This window comes from Protomyctophum parallelum, assembly GCF_964188405.1.
Source record: "Protomyctophum parallelum genome assembly, chromosome: 20".
Lineage (NCBI taxonomy): Eukaryota > Metazoa > Chordata > Actinopteri > Myctophiformes > Myctophidae > Protomyctophum > Protomyctophum parallelum.
The window spans coordinates 6,040,792-6,062,719 of NC_139718.1; the positions used below are offsets into that span (position 1 = coordinate 6,040,792).

The 21,928-nt window shown below is 42.8% G+C and overlaps 1 protein-coding gene across 1 annotated transcript; it reads right to left on the reverse strand.

The window, feature by feature from the left end:
* Positions 1-863: 863 nt before the first annotated feature.
* On the reverse strand, positions 864-16,408 carry c9orf72 (C9orf72-SMCR8 complex subunit). The gene is made up of 10 exons (XM_083792667.1): positions 16,348-16,408; positions 12,667-13,227; positions 9,982-10,077; positions 9,089-9,153; positions 8,368-8,440; positions 6,197-6,313; positions 5,180-5,415; positions 4,399-4,456; positions 2,339-2,448; positions 864-1,076 (listed from the first exon to the last, which is right to left on the reverse strand). Exons 2-10 carry the CDS (start codon positions 13,132-13,134, stop codon positions 890-892), a joined length of 1,410 nt encoding a protein of 469 aa, XP_083648793.1. The 5' UTR covers positions 13,135-13,227; positions 16,348-16,408; the 3' UTR covers positions 864-889.
* Positions 16,409-21,928: the final 5,520 nt, after the last annotated feature.

The following is a 21,928-nucleotide window of genomic DNA, read 5'->3' on the forward strand; positions in this document are numbered from 1 at the left end:
CCCCGTGGAACCCCCTCATGGACCATTGGACGCCCACTTTGAGAAGCACTGTTCTCTAGACAAGATCATCAATAACATGCGAGTGTAGTCAGTGTACGGACAAAAAAATAAATAATAATAGCTATACAACGAAAGCAGAACAAGTATTTTAAAACGATGATTTGTTTTCCACGTGCAAACAATCAAGTGAATAAAGTTAACCCATTTTGACCTGAGATCAGATTCTAAAAATGTCTTCTACATCCTGACAGTTTTCTGAAAAAGCTATGTTTCTATGTTGGTCGTTCTTCGATTTTTCAAAAATAGCAGATCTACAAGCTCATAGCGCGCCACTCGGTGGCGCGCTATGAGCTTGTAGGTCTGCTATTTTTCAATAGCTAAATTCTAACATAATGCTAACAGCAGATCACAATGTGCAACGCTGTGTGAGCTTGTGGATCGGTTATTTTTAGGTGAAGAAATGTCACGTCGAGCTGAAAACAGAAAAGTCAATAGTACAGTCTCTGCTCTACAAACGTATGGTGTGGTCCTTCAAAGTCCCCCCCCCCCCAAACAGCTAATCTTTAGCTGTTGAAAAAAAATAGCAGATCTACAAGTACGTGATCTGCTATTCTTTTTTTTATTAACCTGAAAACGTGTGCAAATCTTTGAACATATATACTTTCACAGCAAGCGTTTTTTACCTCATTTGCTTTGCTTCTGGGGGGGGGGGGTCCCCTGGAACAACATATTTTCAGATGGGGGGTCGGCGACCAAAACACATCATTGTTGATGGGTCCCTTGACATGGGACAAAAAAGTGTTGAGGATCACCGGCACAGAAACATACGTTTTGTTTTTAAGAAAACGTCAGGATTTGGGGAGGTCACTCTCGATGTGGTGGACTTCTCTCAGAAGCTGGTGAGCACGTCCCTCTCCTGCACGCTGGTGTAGAAGGGCTTGCCGAAGACGAAGGAGTGCAGGCCAGAGCGCAGCTTCTCGGCCAGGGCCATGACGATGCTCAGGTCCCCTTCCGTCCTCAGGTCCAGGTCCGTCTTCAGGTTGCGCAGCGCGGTGAACGGCTTCTTGCCCTTTTGACTACAGAGACGGACGGGGTGCATACTTAGTTTAGAAGACTACAATTTACAATTCTGACCTGAGATCAGATTCATACGAGGTTTCCACTGGACACACACTGGTCTGATTAACCCATTCTGACCTGAGACCTAAAAAAAAATGTCAGTCGTTCTTCGATTTTTCAAAAATAGCAGACCTACAAGCTCATAGCGCGCCACTCGGTGGCGCGCTATGAGCTTGTAGATCTGCTATTTTTCAATAGCTAAAGCATAACATGATGCTATAACACCAAAATGGGTTCCCGTTCAGAATGGGTAAATCCAGAGCGACTTACATTAAGCAAGAACAAAAAGCATGGGAAAACATCACATGAAAAGCATTTATCATGAAACATGCGTAAGCTAAGAACGTAACAGTGGAATATCTATATAATGAAACTATACTATACTATACTATGCTATACATATATACTATATGTATATAGTGCTGTCTACATAACATGCTATGAGTCTGTATAATTTCTTTTTACATTTTAACAGTGGTGGGGGACAAAAAGTACTCAATTGTTTGACTTAAAGTAAAAAGTATACCAATACTGCAATTTAGAACTGCTTCGTTACAAGTAAAAGTACGGAATTTAAAATGTACTTGAGTAAAAGTACAAAGGTATCGGCAGCAAAATGTACTTAAAGTACTAAAAGTAAAAGTGCTCATTGTGCGCGGGAACCCGTTTTGGTGTTTTGCAGATCTACAAGCTCATAGCGCGGCACCGAGTGCCACGCTACGAGCTTGTAGGTCTGCTATTTATTTTAAAATCGTGAAAATGTAGTGCAAAGCTTTGAATGTATATTCTTTCAGAGCGAACGTTTTGAACTCAAATCTTTGCTATTGGGGGGGGGGGGGGGGGGGGAGGTCCCTGGAACAACATATTTTCAGATGGCCCAATTACATATACATTCTGTGGTCCTTGACATGAAATATTGAGCACCACTGATATAGCTTAACCCACTCTGAACGGGAACCCATTTTGGTGTTAGCATCATGTTATGCTTTATAGCTATTGAAAAATAGCAGATCTACAAGCTCATAGTGGCGCGCTACGAGCTTGTAGGTCTGCTATTTTTGAAGAATCGAAGAGCGACTGACATTTTTTTAGAATCTGATCTCAGGTCAGAATGGGTTAATCAGACCCAGTGTGTGTCCAGTGGAAACCTCGTATGAATCTGATCTCAGGTCAGAATGGGTTAAATGTGTTTCAGTAGATCTTTTGGGGAGCGACTCACGTTTGGTCCTCGATGTACTTGAGCAGCGTCAGAGCCTTCCTGTGGAGCAGCAACAGGAACTGAGCCAGGTACGTACTCCTCAGGTTCAGACCTGGCTTCAACAGAAACACCTGACCACCGCACGCACACGCGCACGCACGCACGCACGCACACACACACACACACACACACACACACACACACACACACACACACACACACACACACACACACACACACACACACACACACACACACACACACACACACACACACACACACACACACACACACACACACACACACACACACACACAGGATGTGTGATGATAATAATAATAACAACAATAATAATCTCAACCACCGCCAGGGGGGCGCTAGCGATAGTTCAGCAACCCGCCACCACCATTCTATTTGGTTGTAGAAGAAGAGCGCCGATATTTTGTGAAGCCACTGAGGAAATCGGGATTTCCTGAAAGTTCATATAATGGCCTGTTGTGGCGCTGTCATTGGACCCAAAAAAACCCATAGCCCCATAGAAGTCCATGTATTTGGGCCCAACTTCACCTAGACTGTATTACCTTAATAAACATGGTCATGAATACTTTCTGCTTCCAGTCACTAGTTTAATGTCATATTATTCTTTTTGGAAAATTATGGTCCCATTAATACAATAAATGACCATAAAGTCGCGTATGTTCTGAGGGGCGTGGCTACCGTTACAGTCTATGATCGGGAGTCCCCACCCACTCGAGTCAAAATAAAAACCAACGGAGAAGAAGAACGGATCAAGAAAGATGGCGACTTACAGTGCAAGGAATTACTGGCTTCATTTTACGTCCATGTTAGTCCCGGGGAACGCTTTGTCCATATTTTTTACAGTCTATGGTCTGCCACAAGGACTGTCTAAAGAGGACGGGACGCGAAGACCGTAAGGGCGCCGCCATGTTGCTCACATGGTGCTCCATGGAAGGAAGGAAAGAAACATGCGCAGTTGAGACCAAGGAAGCTGAACGTGGAAGTGTCGGCTGCATATAGCCCACTGCGCATGTTTCTTTCCTTCCATGGAGCAACATGGCGTCGCCCGAATGACGCCATGTTGTCTTCGCGTCTCGTCCTTTTTAGACAGTCCTTTTGTCTGCCCAAAACGGCAATGACGGGAGGTGGTCGCGCTGATCGGACTGATCACTGGCTAAGAGTCTTTAGAAGCATTCCTATTAATAGATGCGCGATCACGGTGAGTTTCTATTGAGCCACAAAACACAGTCGCTTTATTTATCCAGCGTGATTTGAAATAGAATACTCATAAAAAAAAAAGAAAGACAACTTATAGGTTTATCATTAAATAAAGTGCTAAATAACACGTTAATGGTGTCGTTGGCGGCTCTGGATTTCATTAAAAAAAGACGTTGAAGAAGTCGTTAGCGTGGGATGAGAATACAGTATCAGTAATACAGTAATACCAGTATTAGTTCTCCAGGTCATGGGGTCGATTAGCTCGGGACTCATTTCATGTCTCTGTTCCTATATTGATTTTAAAATAATTGTACTTGTTTATAAAGCTCTCAATGGTCTCGCACCTTCCTAACTACATGACTGCCTGCCTAAATATGTCCCAAACCGTCTTCCACTGCTGGCCTGCTCGCTTTGCCTACAAAAATGGCAACTAAAGAATATGGGGGAAGCAGCTTTTTGCTTCTAGGGACCGACGGCGTGGAACAAACTCCCACTGTACCTTCGACAGGCAGCCTCTGTAGACATTTTTAAAGCTCAGCTCAAGACCCACTTCTACACTCTTGAGTTTAATTGATCTTTAAAAAAAATTGTTATTCATGTCCTCACTGTATTGCATTACTGCTCTTGTTTTTTAATGTTTATGCCTTGCTTTTCTTTTCTTTTATTCTCCATTGTTCTGTAAAGCACTTTGAGCTGCATTTCATGTCATGAAAGGTGCTATAGAAATAAAGTTATTATTATTATTATTATTATTATTATATTGCATTCATCCGATTAAACTAAAACTACAAACAGAAGAGGAATGGACAGGTTCATATTCAGTTCACAACAAACGGCATCCTTACCTCATCTATGAATGACTTCACCAACGTGTCTTTGTGCGCGACATCTTGGAATATATTTCTGAAAGGACAAAAGCATCGTCACGGTTAGATACATATATTTAAAGAGTCATAACTGGGAACAGGGAGGAACTCCTTATATGGTCAGCAGTACACTCTATAGTAGGGAGGATTATCACAACACTCGGTGCCACGCTATGTAGGTCTGCTAACTTGTATGTCTGCTATTTTTGAGAAATCGTGAAAATATGGCGCAAATCTTTGAATATATATTCTTTCAGAGTGAATGTTTTTTAACTCAAATCTTTGCTTCTGGGGGGAGACTGGGGGGTCCCTGGAACAACATATTTTCAGATGGGGGTCTGGGGCCAAATACAGATAATTCTGCGGGTCCTTGACTTGAAAAAGGCTGAGTACCAGTCTGACATAGAAACATATGGGTTTTTCAGAAAACTTTTAGGATTTACGTAGAAGACATTTTTTTTATTTAGACGTCAGGCCTAAATGGGTTAACCCATTCTGGGTGGGAACCCCTTTTGATGTTAGCATTATGTTATGCTTTAGCTATTGAAAAATAGCAGATCTACAAGCGCGCCACTCGGTGGCGCGCTACGAGCTTGTAGGTCTGCTATTTTTGAAAAATCGAAGAACGACTGACATAGAAACATGGCTTTTTTCAGAAAACTGTCAAGATGTAGAAGACGTTTTTAGAATCTGATCTCAGGTCAGAATGGGTTAAGAAAGAGACGGAGAGAGACATGGAGAGACTAGTGTGTTTACGTACAGGTCGGGGGTGAAGGACTCGTCCGTGTGGATGACCGTGTCGGGGGCGATGTCCTGCTCGCTGTCCGTGCGCCACAGCGCGCCGAGCTCCGAGCGCATGTAGCGCCGCTGGTTGTACGTGTGCTCGTGGCACGGCGGCATCTGCCTGACCGTGTTGATGTCCACGTCGATGTGTGTGGTCGGGTACGGCGAGTAGAGCACCTGGCGGAACGGCAGGACGAAGCTCCCCGTGGAGTCCTAGATATATACGATACAGGGACCACAACAAACAAACACCATGCGTCACCAAATGTGACCATTAGGGACGGCGCTCGTTCATTTTTCATTGAATTAACCCCTTTTGGTGTTTTAAAGCATTATGTTTATACTTTGGCTATTGACAAATAGCAGATCTACAAGCTCATAGCGCGGCACCGAGTGCCGCGCTACGAGCTTGTAGGTCTGCTATCTTTGAAAAAATCGCGAAAGTGTGGCGCAAATCTTTGAGTGTATTCTTTCAGAGAGAACGTTTTTAACTCAAATCTTTGCTACTGAACATGAATAACAAGTACTTTGTCAGACAGGACAGTCGACGAACATCTTTTCGTCGAACCTCACAGGTCCGGGAAAGTTCTTTTTTTTTATGTCGGGTCGGCTCTGAACCAATTTCACAGGTCCATCGTGTCCGGGACCGTCATTTGACGAGAAAACTCGAAACCCGCCAGGTCTCGTAAATGTCACGAAGAGCTCCGCTGTGTGTACAAACAGACAGCCCTGTGTCATAGTACCTTAAGCAGCCCCTGTACACTGTGTCATAGTAAAGGAAAGGAAAGGTACTATGTTTACCCAGGGTAACTGGACTAAGCTCAAGAACTTGTTTATACAGCAAGGCCCTGCTCATAGAACATTTCATGGTAGAGATTCAATGCCTTGTCCAAGGGCACTTCAGTGGTGGTAATTTTAACGTGCCGGTCCGGGGATATACGAACTATAGCGACCTTCCGATATCAAGACCGCTCCGCAAACCGTTCTTAAGTACCTTAAGCAGCCCCTGTACAAACAGGCCGGTGTCGTATTTGAAGGAAGTGTCGGCCTTGCAGAGACGAGAGCATTTCCTCTCAACTGGGGTGAGGAAGAGACACAGCGTGCGCACGATCTGCAATGTAGGAAACACGTAACAGTCAGAACTCCATACAGACGTGGAGTATATGAAGATAACATTTAGGTATTTTCTTTAAGACATTTTGACCTGAGATCAGATTCTACAAAATGTCTTCTACATCCTGACAGTTTTCTGAAAAAGCTATGTTTCTATGTCAGTCGTTCTTCGGTTTAAAATAAATAGCAGACCCACAAGCTTGTAGCGTAGCTATGACTGAGCTTGTAGATCTGCTATTTTTCAATAGCTAAAGCATAACATAATGCTAACACCAAAAGGGGTTCCCGCCCCAAAATGGGTCAAGTTGGTGGGTGAAGTGCAAAAAAACCCATACATGACGTATAATATCACAGATCATAAGATATTTTGCCCAGCTGTATCTATCCAACGTGTGTTGGGATGGATACAGATTAAAACTGGCTTCCTTGATCCCCTAGTGACTTTTAAGAGCATTGCCTTGGGAACTCTCTCCAGCCAATGCTCCTGCTTTGACGTGTAGCAATGAGCTGTGATCTTAGTTTTATATTACCGTAGTAGTTTCAAGACGCATTGTTCTTATTAGTCTTTTTTTTAGTCTGTATTTGGTTAGCTATTTAAACTCTCTCTGAGCCTCGAAGGTAGTAGGTTTTTGGTATTATGGATGTCATTATGTTTGTCTTTGTCATGGCCTGTATTTGTTGTTACTGGCAGAGCTGTGTAACATTTATTTGCCTCTTCTCTTGGCCAGTGCGCACTCGTAAAAGAGACTATGGTCTCAATAACTTACTAAGTGCAGGAGCTTAGCCCTCTATAAGAGGGTCTGTCTAACTGTTTTGTCTTTTTTATTAACGGTTTTATGACATTCATTTTCATTTATTTTTCTTTTTCTTTTTTCTTTTAGGTTTTATGACCTCAATTACACCCAAAAAACCTGAACTTTGAATATTCAGTGGATTTTCTGTGGTCTGAAGTTTTCTGTGGGGTTTTTTGGGCCTTTTGAGCTACAATGAAAACAGGCAACACAGTGAAACAGTGACATCTGCTGGCAAATCCCATTGACATATATGGGATTTGCAGTAAGTGATGTCACTTACTGCCGGCAAATCAGAGCACCTGTTTGAGGCAGAAAACCCCAGATCACAGAAAATCTACTGAATGTTCATGTTCATGTTTTATGAGATGTCCTGGATGGTTTAATACAAATAAAATATAATGTGAGCTCTGCTCATAGGAAACTATTTGATCCATTTAGATTTATGGCAAAGAAATGTATCTTAATTCTATATGGAAGACAGATGACATACCTTCAGAACATTATGTGGACGGCCCAACTAATGTCACTATTACCCCTAGAGAGGCTTAACCCATTCTCAACGGGAACCCCTTTTGGTGTTATAGCATCATGTTATGCTTTAGCTATTGAAAAATAGCAGATCTACATGCTCATAGCGCGCCACCGAGCGGCGCGCTACGAGCTTGTAGGTCTGCTATTTTTTGAAAAATCGAAGAACGACTGACATTTTTTAGAATCTGATCTCAGGTCAGAATGGGTTAATCAGACCAGTGTGTGTCCAGTGGAAACCTCGTATGAATCTGATCTCAGGTCAGAATGGGTTAAATATGAAACACAGAATAAGGCAGATGTATTCGTAGAGGTATGAGTATGAGTCGATTCGGGCTGAAGTTAATAGAGCAGTCGATTCTGACCGTGTCATGAATCATACCAAGTTTGTGTAGGACAGGACCGACCTCCACTTGCACACATGCATTTCACACTTGGAAATTATAATTTTCTTGTTATTTTTCTCTTCGTTTTTGTTGTTTTTATATATTGTTGATAGTATTTTATACGTACAATGTCTTGTATGTAAGTCTGTTGTGTTGTCCCTCAAAATAAATAAATAGATACAATAAAAAAATAATGTGCCTAATTTTGTTTCCAGCATCACGCTTGCTCACGTTCAGCAGGCGATCAACAAACTGCTCAACGCTGTGAGCTTGTAGACCAGCCATTTGTTTTTGTTTTTTCTTCGAAAAGTTACGACGAAAACGTGAAGAAACATGTTCAGCACCTTGTTCACTTTGTCTGGATTGCTGCCGACCACCATGGAACTGCCACACGTCTGGAGATGGGAGCTGACAGCCCTGAAACGGCACAGACACGCTAAGCACACGGCAGGCACGCACGACGAAGGGAGGCACAGAGTTTGAGGGAAAAGTCTACCCTTGGGAGAAATTACATTATGAGTATATTAACTCACAAGCTCAAGCCTGAGGGGTCTGGAAAAGGTTTACCCCAAAATGTTCAAGGCCAGCTGTTGCAGGCATTTATCATTGCATTCTAACAGTAGCAGGGCTTTGTTATATCAGGAATAACCCTCTGCTTTTGTTGAAGAAGTCAAGTCTGAGGGGAGGCAGAGGGGTGCAGACATTACTCATCACCCCATGGTAAATGGTGCATTTATATAGTTTTTACATACTGTAGATTGTGCATTATACATTCACCCGTTCACACACACATTCATACACCGATTGCGGCGGAAGCCATGCAAGGTACCAACCAGCACATCGGGAGCAATTTGGGGTTCAGTGTCTTGCCCAAGGACACTTCGACATGTAGACAGGAGGAGGAGCCGGGATTCGAACCGCCGACCCACGGATCATAGGACGACCTGCTCTACGTCTTGAGCCACAGTTGCCCCATGGGTTGTGGGGACACGTTACTTATGATCCCATGGGCTGGGGGGGGGGGGCACGTGCTTTGTGCGTTGTACGCCTGGAAGGAGCACTTACTTATGAAGGAAGTCCTCGTGGCAGCTGTCCCCAATGTCATCGTCATTTAGCACCGTGTCTTTGATCTGGTCAGCAGGAACAGCAAAACAAAAACATGTTTTTTTTTAACGTAGCCACCGCCATGACATATAGCAGACAAACTAAAGAAAGAACAAGACTTGTAACAACAAATGATGAGTCCCATTCAGCCCTGTCTCTCACTGAAGTATGTGGAGGCACAGATGATTTTTTTTCTTTTTTTTTAACTGGACACCATTCCATGTTTAGTCGACATACCAAGTAGAGGGCATTACCATTAAATTATTTTAAATGTGCAATTCCAAAGTGCACTGCCACTCAGTCAGAACTACCCGGACCGAAGTACCCTCACTAAAAACGCCGGGACAACGCTCCACACGTCCCAAACTCTTCTCCCTTCTGGCTCGAAAACTGTGGAATGCACTTCCCGTTGCAATCAGAACTGCAGCATCACTCCCAATCTTCCGCCTTGGTCTGAAAACCCACCTTTTCAGACTCCATCATGGCCCATAGCACTTACCCTACCCCCTTAGATAGCACTTTTTAGACTTAAGATAGCATTTGATACAGACTTATAGCATGTCATGTACACGTAGCACAATAATTGCATTGTATATAGTCATAGCACTTCATAGTACATATGTATAGCATAGTATAGACAGTATATATGTATAGTTTATATGTATAGTGTCATTATATAGATATGTTCTAGTTACGTTACTTCTTAGCTTACGCATGTTTCATGATAAATGCATTCTATATATGTGATGTATTCCCATGCTTTTTTGTTCTTGCCTAAATTGTAAATCGCTCTGGATTAAGAGCGTCTGCTAAATGCCTACATTGTAAATTGCCGTCATCTTTACTTTACTTACGTCTATATCTTCTGGCACGCTGTGCGTCTTCATAGAGACCAAGAGCTCCATGATGGGAATGATCTCTGAACTCAGCACCGAGATGATGTTGTAACCCTGAAGGTTCAGACACAAAACATTAACACAGTAACCTCCATGATGGGAATGATCTCTGAACTCAGCACCGAGATGATGTTGTAACCCTGAAGGTTCAGACACAAAACATTAACACAGTAACCTCCATGATGGGAATGATCTCTGAACTCAGCACCGAGATGATGTTGTAACCCTGAAGGTTCAGACACAAAACATTAACACAGTAACCTCCATGATGGGAATGATCTCTGAACTCAGCACCGAGATGATGTTGTAACCCTGAAGGTTCAGACACAAAACATTAACACAGTAACCTCCATGTTGAGAATGATCTCTGAACTCAGCACCGAGATGATGTTGTAACCCTGAAGGTTCAGACACAAAACATTAACACAGTAACCTCCATGATGGGAATGATCTCTGAACTCAGCACCGAGATGATGTTGTAACCCTGAAGGTTCAGACACAAAACATTAACACAGTAACCTCCATGATGGGAATGATCTCTGAACTCAGCACCGAGATGATGTTGTAACCCTGAAGGTTCAGACACAAAACATTAACACAGTAACCTCCATGATGGGAATGATCTCTGAACTCAGCACCGAGATGATGTTATAACCCTGAAGGTTCAGACACAAAACATTAACACAGTAACCTCCATGATGGGAATGATCTCTGAACTCAGCACCGAGATGATGTTGTAACCCTGAAGGTTCAGACACAAGAAATGGTGCATTTATATAGCGCCTTTATCCAAGGCGCTTTACATAGATTGTGCATTACATTCACCCATTCACACACACATTCATACACCGATGGCGGCGGAAACCATGCAAAGCACCAATCAGCACACCAGGAGCAATCAGGGGTTCAGTGTCTTGCTCAAGGACACTTCGCACTAATTCTGGAGTAGCCTGGGTTCGAACTGGCGACCTTGCGGTTACCATCCGGAAACTCCCCTGAGCCCCACAGACACAAAACATTAACACTGTAACCTTGATAGGTAATTAATACAACAGGTCGTTTCGAGGAAGCAATCTGATGGGTTGAAACAGCCTTCCAGCCGTGGATCAAACCAGCACCATTCACAACCTAATCAAAACAAAGAATTCAGCTGCTCTGTTTTCCCAGAGCGCTAGCAAACTCGGTGGCTAGGCTAGCTAGTTTCTTGGGACATTTGTGGTCGTAGTGACTACATCTGTCATTAAAAATGTACCGATATATGTTTTTTCAGCGATTTTCTTAGTTTTAAGGGTTGTATAATTGCAATATTACACTCGAGGGTGTGGTTTAACGTGATTATTGCAACTTCAGTGATGCTTGTGGAACTCTACTACGTCTCGTTCCTGACCGCATCACTGTCGTGGCAATAATCACGTTAAACTACACCCTCTCGTGTAATACTGCTTAAATATACAACACAGCACATACAGTAACACTGTGACTATCCTTTGAGAAACAATAGGACAGAACAGTGGTTCCCAAACGTTTAGCCCGTGACCGAAAAAGAGAGATTGCCCGGGACCCAAACTGGTGAAAATAGCAGATCTACAAGCGCTCGCTTGGCACCGCATTGTAGAAGACCAGCGCTACTTCTTAAACATTTGTTTTCTAATTTATGGAATTTCTCAGAGTTTTCTTTGATTCCTTTATGAAATCACTGAAAGAAAATCATCTTGTTTTTAATTCATGAAAAGTTTAGCTTTTTTGGGAAGATTTTTTTGAAAATGTTTTGCAATAATAATAATGAATACAAACCAAATGTATTAAACAAAAGCTAAGGGTTACCCCATAGCAGCATGTCCGTCGACACACACATGGGTCCCCGATAGAAGACAGATAGACCGATAGAAGGCCGTGGAGCCTAAACAGAGTTCTGTATACGTCAGGGATGGGCAACTTTGACGATGAAGAGGGCCACTATATTTCCACACCCACTCCAGAGGGCCACTATATTTCCACACTCACTCCAGAACTTAAGGCCACTATATTTCCACACTCACTCCAGAGGGCCACTATATTTCCACACTCACTCCAGAGGGCCACTATATTTCCACACTCACTCCAGAGGGCCACTATATTTCCACACTCACTCCAGAGGGCCACTATAGTTCCACACTCACTCCAGAGGGCAACTATATTTCCACACCTCACTCCAGAGGGCCACTATAGTTCCACACTCAGTCCAGAGGCCCACTATAGTTCCACACTCACTCCAGAGGGCCACTATAGTTCCACACTCACTCCAGAGGGCCACATTGCATATTATGGTCGTAGAAAAAGTAGCTGATCTACAAGCTCAAAACGAGTCGCACTGCAACGCTCTTTGAGCGTGCATTTAATTTAAATACTGAAAAGTAACATTATTGATTGTCAAATGCATTTAGTTTCAGTTATGATAACTTTATGAACTAAATACAAATACATTGGACACAAAAAGACAATAACATTTTAATACTAGTCATTAAGTATACTAGTCATTAACTATGATTAAAGCGGGTCATGTTTGGAATTGTAACGGCTGAAATCAACACTATATCAGTATTCTGATGTTAACTGATATTTCTGATATTAAGTGAAGGTGGCCCCAACCAACCCCTGGCATACCTTCTGCATCCAGATGCGTCCCTTGCGGATGACGTGCTTGAGCCTCTCCACGCAGACCGTGTGCAGCGGCAGGTAGAAGGCCAGCTCCGCCTGGGGCAGGATGACGGACAGGGCGCACGTGTTCTTGTCGCCCTTCAGCTCGCCGTCGAAGATGAGCGACACGATGATGACGCCCTTCTCTGCCAGCACGAAGAACTTGACGTCCACCGCGCCGCACTCGGCGCTGCGCAGGATCTCCCCGTTGAGCGTGTGGTTGGCCAGGAAGGTGACCTCGCCGTCGCTCAGCGGGGGCGGGAGGAGCGCCGCCCGGTCGTCGCCGGCGCTCTTCGGCGCCCAGATGTGGCGGACGCGGGGGCCCAGGATGTTGTCCCAGTAGGCGAAGGTGGCGGCCAGGAGGGGGCACTCTCCCTCCACCGGCACCTCGGTCTTGGCCACGGCGGGCGACTGGGGCGGGCAGCCGGCGGACATCGCGGTCAGAGGAGCGTTGGCAGAGGAGGTGGGTGGTGGTGGTAGCGTTGGATGGATGGATGGACGGACGGACGGACACTCACTTAGAAGAACCTGGATGGTCAATACAGAAGACTCACTGTTGCATTTAACCCATTTTAGACCTGAGGACAATTCTACAAATGCCTTCTAAATCCTGACAGTTTTCAGTCTATGTCAGTCGTTCTCAAACATTTACATGTCAAGGACTCCCAAAAGTATATGTAATTGGCCGCCGACCCCCTTCTGAAAATATGTTGTTCCAGGGACCCCCCCCAGAAGCAAAGATATGAGTAAAAAAACGTTCGTTTTTACGGCACGGTGCTGAGAATAAGTTTGGAAATAAGTTTAGGGTTAGGCATAGTTTTGCTGGGGTTAAGTTTAGGTATAGGGTTAGGTTTAGGCATAGTTTTACTGAGGTTAAGGTTAGGTTTTAGTTTACCAACTCGCCCCGGGCTGTACGCCCGGGGCGAGTTGGTAAAGGGGCGAGTCGTTTGGTAACTATGAAACTCCCAACAGACACCAAAGACTTAAAGATGGAGTGCCACCATTTTTTCCACCCTATAACATGATTATCAGGTATTATTACAATATAAGGGGGAAGAACTTTTTCCAAAAAGTGTACAGTATTTGTTAAAATCATGCTTTTATGTGGACACGCCCACCAGTTCATTAAGTATGCCTGGTGGGTGGTGATCCACCTGAACTGAAGCCGCACCCACAGCTGTAGTTGTATGATAAAGGGGGAGGGGTTAGGGGAGGGGCTGATAGTGTGGTGTCACTATATTACTGTTTACTTCATTGGCCCGTTTGACTGTCAAGGGTTCAGCCTCCAGGAAGAAACCCTAAATACAAAGTTAATACACCATATGCACATAAAAACAACTCCAGGGTGTCTAATGAAGTACTGTCACCTCATAGACACATGAAAAACTGGAAAAATACAAAAATGGTGGCACTCCATCTTTAATATCCTACTTCCAAACTGCCATAACATAGAACCTGCCTGCAATTTGTAACTGGTCCCTGTATATAAGTCTATAAACTCGAGTCAGCACTAGGGTTGGGTGACGATACGAATACATCGTCAATCGCGAATATACGAATCCAATCGCCGAATATTTTTATTAGGCGATTTCTCGGGACGATTTAGCCCAATTAACATGTAAAGTGTGAGCAACATGTAGTAACAGCGGCCGGGTGAAAATCCCCCGTTATAATGGTATGCTCCCAGCCTCCCACTGTCCCCGCACTCAGCACTGTCAGCAGCCAGCATCGGGCACCGGGGCACGGCACTTACGGGAAGTTACGGCAGCCGCCAGCCAAAGTAAAGGCTGGGAGCTGGGAGGATGTAGCCTACATGTTGTTTAAGCTCCGGAGTCCAGACCCATGCAGTTTAATAATATACAGTCACAACAGAATGCACACTGCTGTCTCGTGTCTCATCACAATCCCAATGCGCCACCCGTGAGTGGCGGGGGGGGAAATAAAAAAAACTTTCTACTAGTGTTAGTGTATAGGCTCGGGGATCATAATAGCGCTTAGCTTAGCATTAGCTTAGCGTGTAGCCAATACTGGTGCAACCCACTGATTGAACTTCATCTCCGCCTGTAATCCAAGTTATTTTTATTGACAACGTGAACGAACCCCGACACCAGCGCTGCAAAAATAGACAGATCTACAAGCTCTCAACGCGTAGCGAACGGCACTGCAAAAAGAGGCAGGACGCGATGCCTTGAGAGCCTGTGTGGATCAGCCCGGGGCGGCCGCAGCAGCTTGTGGGCTCCGCTCCGAGCCTCCGACGTGCGGGGAGGGAAGGGAGCTAGTTACCCTGCCTGGCTGCGCTGCAGTCTGCAGAAACAGACTGATCTACAAGCTCTCAACGCCTAGCGAACGGAGCTGCGAAAACAGGCAGGACGCGGCGCCTTGAGAGCTTGTAGATCTGGCTTTTTTGCGACCTGCAGTGAGCTGTTCTCACTTTACTTTTATGACACGAATACATCGTCAATCGGCGAATATTGGTCAGACGATTGGCGGTTGAAAAAAATTGGCATATCGCCCAACCTTAGTCAGCACCAGAAATCACCTACCAAACACGTGTCTCATTGTACTAGTGTTGAGGATGTATTACTATGTTTTTTAAATTAATTGAATACACGTCCTGTGTACACTGGAGAAAAAAAAAACCCTTATGGCTTTTTGTGTTATCCTTTTAGCACCATTGTGTAATCGTAACACTGTACTTTTTGCAAGCTGTTAATAAAGAATTCAATCAATCAATCAAGCAAAAATTAAACATTGATCTGATTCCATATACAGGTATAGCCTAAGATTTAGACTCTCGTAGATAGTATTTATCTATTCTGACATTTTTCAATCATGTCAGAATCGATACAATACAATACATGATGTATTTTATCCGTCTCTACGAGGTATATTGATCATATATCGAACATGAATCATTTGGATCACATGGTGCAGAAATAGCCCTAGAAGAGAGGTTGTGATATCACATACATTTCATGTATTCCATATGGCTGCATATACAGTATCTGGAATACATGATGAGCTGTAATGAAAATATCATATCACAGGCAGCACGTCTATAGGGCTGGAATTGGACTGTCATGATGATAATCATCATGACAGTCATGTTTCAGGGCTAGAATTGGAGAAGTCCAATAAGGATATGGAACTAGCCTAGCTCTGTCCATACATAGCATAGCTCTAATGCGTTGCATTTCGCAGTAGAGCTATGGACCAGAGCTAGACCTATAGGCTAACATTTAGACTCTCATCGATTCTGACATGTTCGTTCAATCTAATGTCAGAATCGATAAATACATCTACGATCTCGATCTAATAAAACAGCATGATAAAGACCATATATGGTTCATTGTATCGATTGATTGATTGAAGTATTTATGAACAGTTTGCAGAATTACAGTACATTTCAAGCACAAACTCAATGCAAAAACTGTTATTAACTGTGAGTGGACGACACCATAAAGCACTACACTTGTTGTTTACAAGAGGGTCCACCATTTTCAATTCATCATAACATTTTAGAAACGTACAAATACACTTCTATATGGCATATATCAGGCAGCAACACTAAACAAACGTACAACTCTGCTAATATAAAGCTCTGATGCTGCCACACGTTTGATAAGAATATATTATAAAGAAACGTACTTGTATTTACTGGCGAGACAAATTGTGTTACTGTCCATTAAGCTGCTGCTAGCTGACTGTAGCTTCACTGTAAACAAGACCAGCCAGATCTAAGAGAGTGGCGACACTGTAGCGTTGACTCCCACTGTAACAATGGAATGCGGAAGTGCTCAGTCTATCTCAATGGGATAGTTCCAGCCATATAGGAGCAATGTTTGGAACTTTGCAACGAGAACAAAGCGTGTCGCTACTCTCCTACTCTACACTTAGCTAGCTAGCTATAGGATATGAGTTCCGGTGGAAAGAGCTCTTCAGAGTAAAATGATACCCGCTATTGTAAACAAAAACTATTCATTTGCATATTAACAATAAAGTAAGTGTTTAAACGAAAATATACAACACAAAATATGTTTCTGTGTATTTTCATTAAAATGTAATAACCGTTATAAGTAAACAAAAACGATTCATTTGCATATTAAAACCATAAAGTAAGGGTTTAAAAACACAAAATATGTTTCTGTGTATTTTCATTTACATTTATAACAGTTATTATAACATTAACAACTTATCTAAATGGATAAATTCTGTTCACTGGAGAGAATATCACTGTAAAGCAATACATTAAAAAATAGAAGTCTAATGTTAGTAGAAGAGCCATAGTGTAAAGCCTGGTGGGCGAGGTTCGAAGTGCCACCATTGGACTGAATGAAGCCCCATATGAAGTGATGCAACTCTGTATTACGCTATGGCTCTGGCTTCAGCCAGGCGGCGCAGCCGCTGCACTTCAAAGCTTCCCGTTTTCCCGCCCCCCCCCCCCCCCCCCCACACACACACACCTGCTGCAGAGAGAGAGAGTTTGTTTGAAAAGCTAGTTTAGATGCAAAACAACATAAAGAACTTGAAATGCAATGTTTATACCATATATATAGGCTATAACTTCGACGATATGGTCGCTGACTGGAGTTGGAAAGTAGTATAGACTACGACTGACTGCTAAAAAGTAATTCATATCTTTCAGGTTTCATGGACCCTTGGAAGAGAAGATGAACAACATTGCCGCAACATGCAGGTGGGTTAATTACATATAGCAATGTGGTGTGGAAAGTCACATAAACACAACACTGGTCTGCAAAATAGAAATAGGCTATTCTGTTGTAGTACAATTACCGGAATTAAACATTGTCTCTTGACTCTTGAGTAAAAGTAGGCTATAGCCTACAGAAGTATTGGGTATATCAATATATAGGCTACTTAAGTTATAAGTAAAAGTAGGACTCGTGCAGTGTGAGCTTGTCCTTTACAAATGGCGGCAATGTTAGGGTTGAATTGGTTATGTTTTGTAACTATTCGTACCGCTAGTTTAGATGCAAAACAACATAAAGAACTTGAAATGTAATGTTTATACCATATATATAGGCTATAACTTCGACGATATGGTCGCTGACTGGAGTTGGAAAGAGGTATAGACTACGACTGACTGCTAAAAAGTAATTCATATCTTTCAGGTTTCATGGACCCTTGGAAGAGAAGATGAACAACAAACGGCCATGCAGGTGGGTTAATTACATTATAGCAATGTGGTGGGAAAGTCACATAAACACAACACTGCAAAGTTTGTTGTTGTCTTGACTCTTGAGTAAAAGTATAGCCTACTAACAGAAGTATTGGGTATATCAATATATAGGCTACTTAAGTTATAAGTAAAAGTAGGACTCGTGCTGTGTGAGCTTGTCCTTTACAAATGGCGGCAATGTTAGGGTTGAATTATGTTTTGTAACTATTCGTATAATAGGCCTACTTGTAGTGGAGTAGCCTAAAAGGATAATAGGCTATTTGCTTCTGAGATGTTGTAGGCTACTGGACTGGAGTAGAAGTTAAAGTATAGGCCCTACCCTAGCCCTTGTACTGAACCAGTGTTGTTTTCGTCGACTAAAACTAAGACGAAAAATGTTCGTCGACTACCTATTTTCACCGACAAAAAGAAATGGAAACTAAATGAAAACTAAGCTACGATGACTAAAACTAAGACTAAATTTACTGACAATTTCGTCGACAAATAAAAACTAGACTAAAATGTTAGGAAGGGACTAGTGGACAAGAGATCCAGTATAAGTCATTTTACACTTGGTTGCGACGTGTTGTGAGCTTGTAGATCGGCTATTTTCAGCAAGTGTAAAAACACTCATTACGACGGCATCAAGACCCGCCAAAACACATTTTAGTCGACTAAAATCTTATGACATTTAGTCGACTAAAACTAGACTAACACTAAGACATTCCAGGTGACTAAAATGTGACTAAAACTAAATGAAGTTTCAGTCCAAAGACTATGACTAAACTAAAATCGAAATTTGCTGCCAAAAACAACACTGTACTGAACATTGGAAATAGTCCAGTTGTGGAAGTCTACTTACCATATGTTACTTATTTATTTGACACCACTGGAATTGTTTTAATGTTTTTGTATTTTTTGAGAAATGTGGCTATATCAGATAAAGCATTGTTTGTGTGATTAAGTGAACGTGACATATTGTCACATTTATTGTATTTAGCATGTGTTTGCTGCCAAGCTACATTGTTGATAGTTTGTAACCAAATTGACCCTTATCGATAATAGCCCAACTCTGAGAGTGTACAATTTTCACACTTGGGATGGGATGGGAGTTCATGGAACAAATGCACATAATAATGTGTGTGTATTTCATTGAATCATGTGTACAGTTGGCTGTGTTGGGAAAACAAAGAAAATACCTTTATGCATATTATTTGGAAATTTAGGCTAATTAACTTTAAAAGGTGCTTGGACGTTGTTGGGCCTTTTTGCATGCAGGGTATACTATATAGGTCTATTTCTAAATATTATATAGATAATTTTTTGGTGGGTTGTAGGCTATACTTGTATGAATCCTCATATTTAATACTTAATATGAATATGTTCCTCTGAATAAGACTCCACATCTTTAAACAAGAAATGGGAGGATAATAATCAAGCTGATGATGCAAAGTTTCTAACCCTGTCATTAATACGACTCTGCTGCCACCTAGTGGAAACTGTGCAGTAGATCAACAGACCAATCTCAAAGGGAACACACTGCTTGCTTGGCATGAAGTGTTTCAGTAAATAATTCAACCATCGTCATTGGTTGGTAGTACCGTGATACATATTGGAGCAAGGGTCACAACAACCCTGATTTGCACAGCTGGCTTATTTCTATTTAATCTATCACTTGTTTTAGACAAACTAGTCAGATTTATACTAGGACATTTTGGTGAACATGTGTTAACTATCCTGGCCTGACTCTGCCTTTATTGACGATATGCAGACCGCGTCCATATTGCCAGCAAGGTGGTAACTAGGTGCAATTTCCCATTGACGGCCCATGCATCCAAACAGAAATGCCCTTTCTGAATCTGATTGCATTAAACAACGTGGGGTGCATACTTAGTTTAGACTAGTCATTGGTTAGACATGGGTTAAGGCTAGGTTTAGGGTGAGGGTTTGGGATAGGTTTTAGTTGTAGGACTAATGACTGGTCTAACCAATGACTAGTCTAAACCAAAAACTGTCTAAACTAAATACTGCACTGCAGCTGTATGAAAAGCTTGATTGAATTATCCTCTTTCTATCTACAAAGTGTTTGTTTCATAACGATCCACATGTAACGAGCTACTTCCTATGTGAACATGGCTGATCTACAAGCTCCCAATGGGTTGCATCGCAACGTGTTTTTGGAGCTTGTATAGTAGAATATATTTTTTGTTAAACGGGGATCCGTGGCCAAATATGAATGAAGTCGCGCGGGTCCTTTGAGAACATTTGTGAACCCCTGTGCGTGTGCTGTATAACTTATTCTGTAAAATCCCAGTGTCTATAATTTATTGTCCCATCATATTCTATAATTATGCATTCTCCTATTGCTGCTATAGTTTTTCTTTATTTTTTTTACCTTTGTCTTACTTTGTAATAACATTATGCCCATGGTGTCTCTGTTTTGTGCATATTTGTAAAGCTAAACAATAGCTAAGATAAGAACCCAACATGTCTCATTGTGACATGCTGTGAGCTTTTAGACTTTTGGCTCATGTCATTCCGTTTAGAAACGATTGGAAATTAGAATTAGTCTATTTACTAATTTATTTCTCTTTCTGTCTCCCTCTCCTCTGCTGACTTTCCCCCTCCCTCCCTCCTCCCTCCCTCTTCCCCATTATGCTCTCAAGACAGGCCATCGGTGGATGGGAGCAAGAACAGCGCTTCTCGAGGTCTAGAGCCAACTCCCTGCTGTGCTGTGTATATACTCTATAACAGCAGATGACTTCGTGCCTGCGATGTTGTCATGTGGAGCAGGCACTAACAGGTGCACTCCTGTCCTGAACAGAGAGTGGAGAGACCAAAGGAGTGGACATTCCAAACCCAAAGTTGGTTTGGGCCGAGTGCCAAGGAAACCGAGGTGATTACCTATATAACGCCCCCCCCCCCCCCCCCCCCCCCCCCCCCAGACCCTTTTTAATGACAACACGAGGCAATTAATGCACTGAAAGAAGTAATAGACTTTAAACGCCGGGGGCCCACATGGGTCAACTTAACGGAGCGAGGCCGTTTCAAGTGAGGCAATCACTTGCACGGAGGGCTCTGAATGGCATGGCCATTACTGTGTGGAAGTCCAGCCTCCTCCTCCGCCATGTCAATCTCATCTGGTTAAATGGTGCATTTACATACATTCCAAAGTGAAAAGCCTCCATCCCTAAACCTAACCCTAACCGCAAGCACGGGAGCAGCGCGTGTTTGAGCAGTGTAGGCCTAGTCCGACCGTTGTTCCCGCATGTCGGACTAATGCTCCGCCCGGGATTACGTTCAGATCCTGTTGGCTGGTCATCGAGCGTATACTTAATAATAATAATAATAATAATAAACTTTATTTGTATAGCACCTTTCATACATAAATGCAGCTCAAAGTGCTTCACAGGGCAGGGCACAAAAATAGAATACAATAAAACACAAGTAGTTAAAATGATAGAACGGCAAAGAACATTGAATATAAGAACATGAAATAAATAAAAACAAATAAAAACACCACATGCAGCAAATCAGTCAGGACAGGGTAGGAACGTGCCTATTAAAACTCAACTAAAAGCAAGAGTGAAGAGGTGAGATTTAAAAATGTCTAGCTCGAATGGAAGTTTATTCCAGGCTGTTGGGCCGTAGAAGCAAAAAGCTGCCTCACCATATTTATTTTTGCACATTCTTTTAGGCACTTCAAGTAGGCCAGCATTGTAGGACCTGAGGGATGGATGCAGCGGCGGACAGCACCGGCTAAGTTATAGCTGGAGGATATGGAGATTGACCTAAAGACAGCGCTGGAGGGCACCATCTGAGGAACGGATGACCTGGACTAGAGGGACGCTATACCGGCGTAGACCACTGATGAAGACTGCTCAACGTAGGCACATTTATTCTTTATTTTCTTTGCTGCTGCTGCTTGTGTTGGATGCTGTGTGTGTGTGTGTGTGCGCGCTAATGCGATATTGTACAGCGCCGCTGCTGTATTGCTGTCATTTTTGGGAGCTGCAGCGACTGTGTGGCAAATTAAACGTTGTTCAGTGA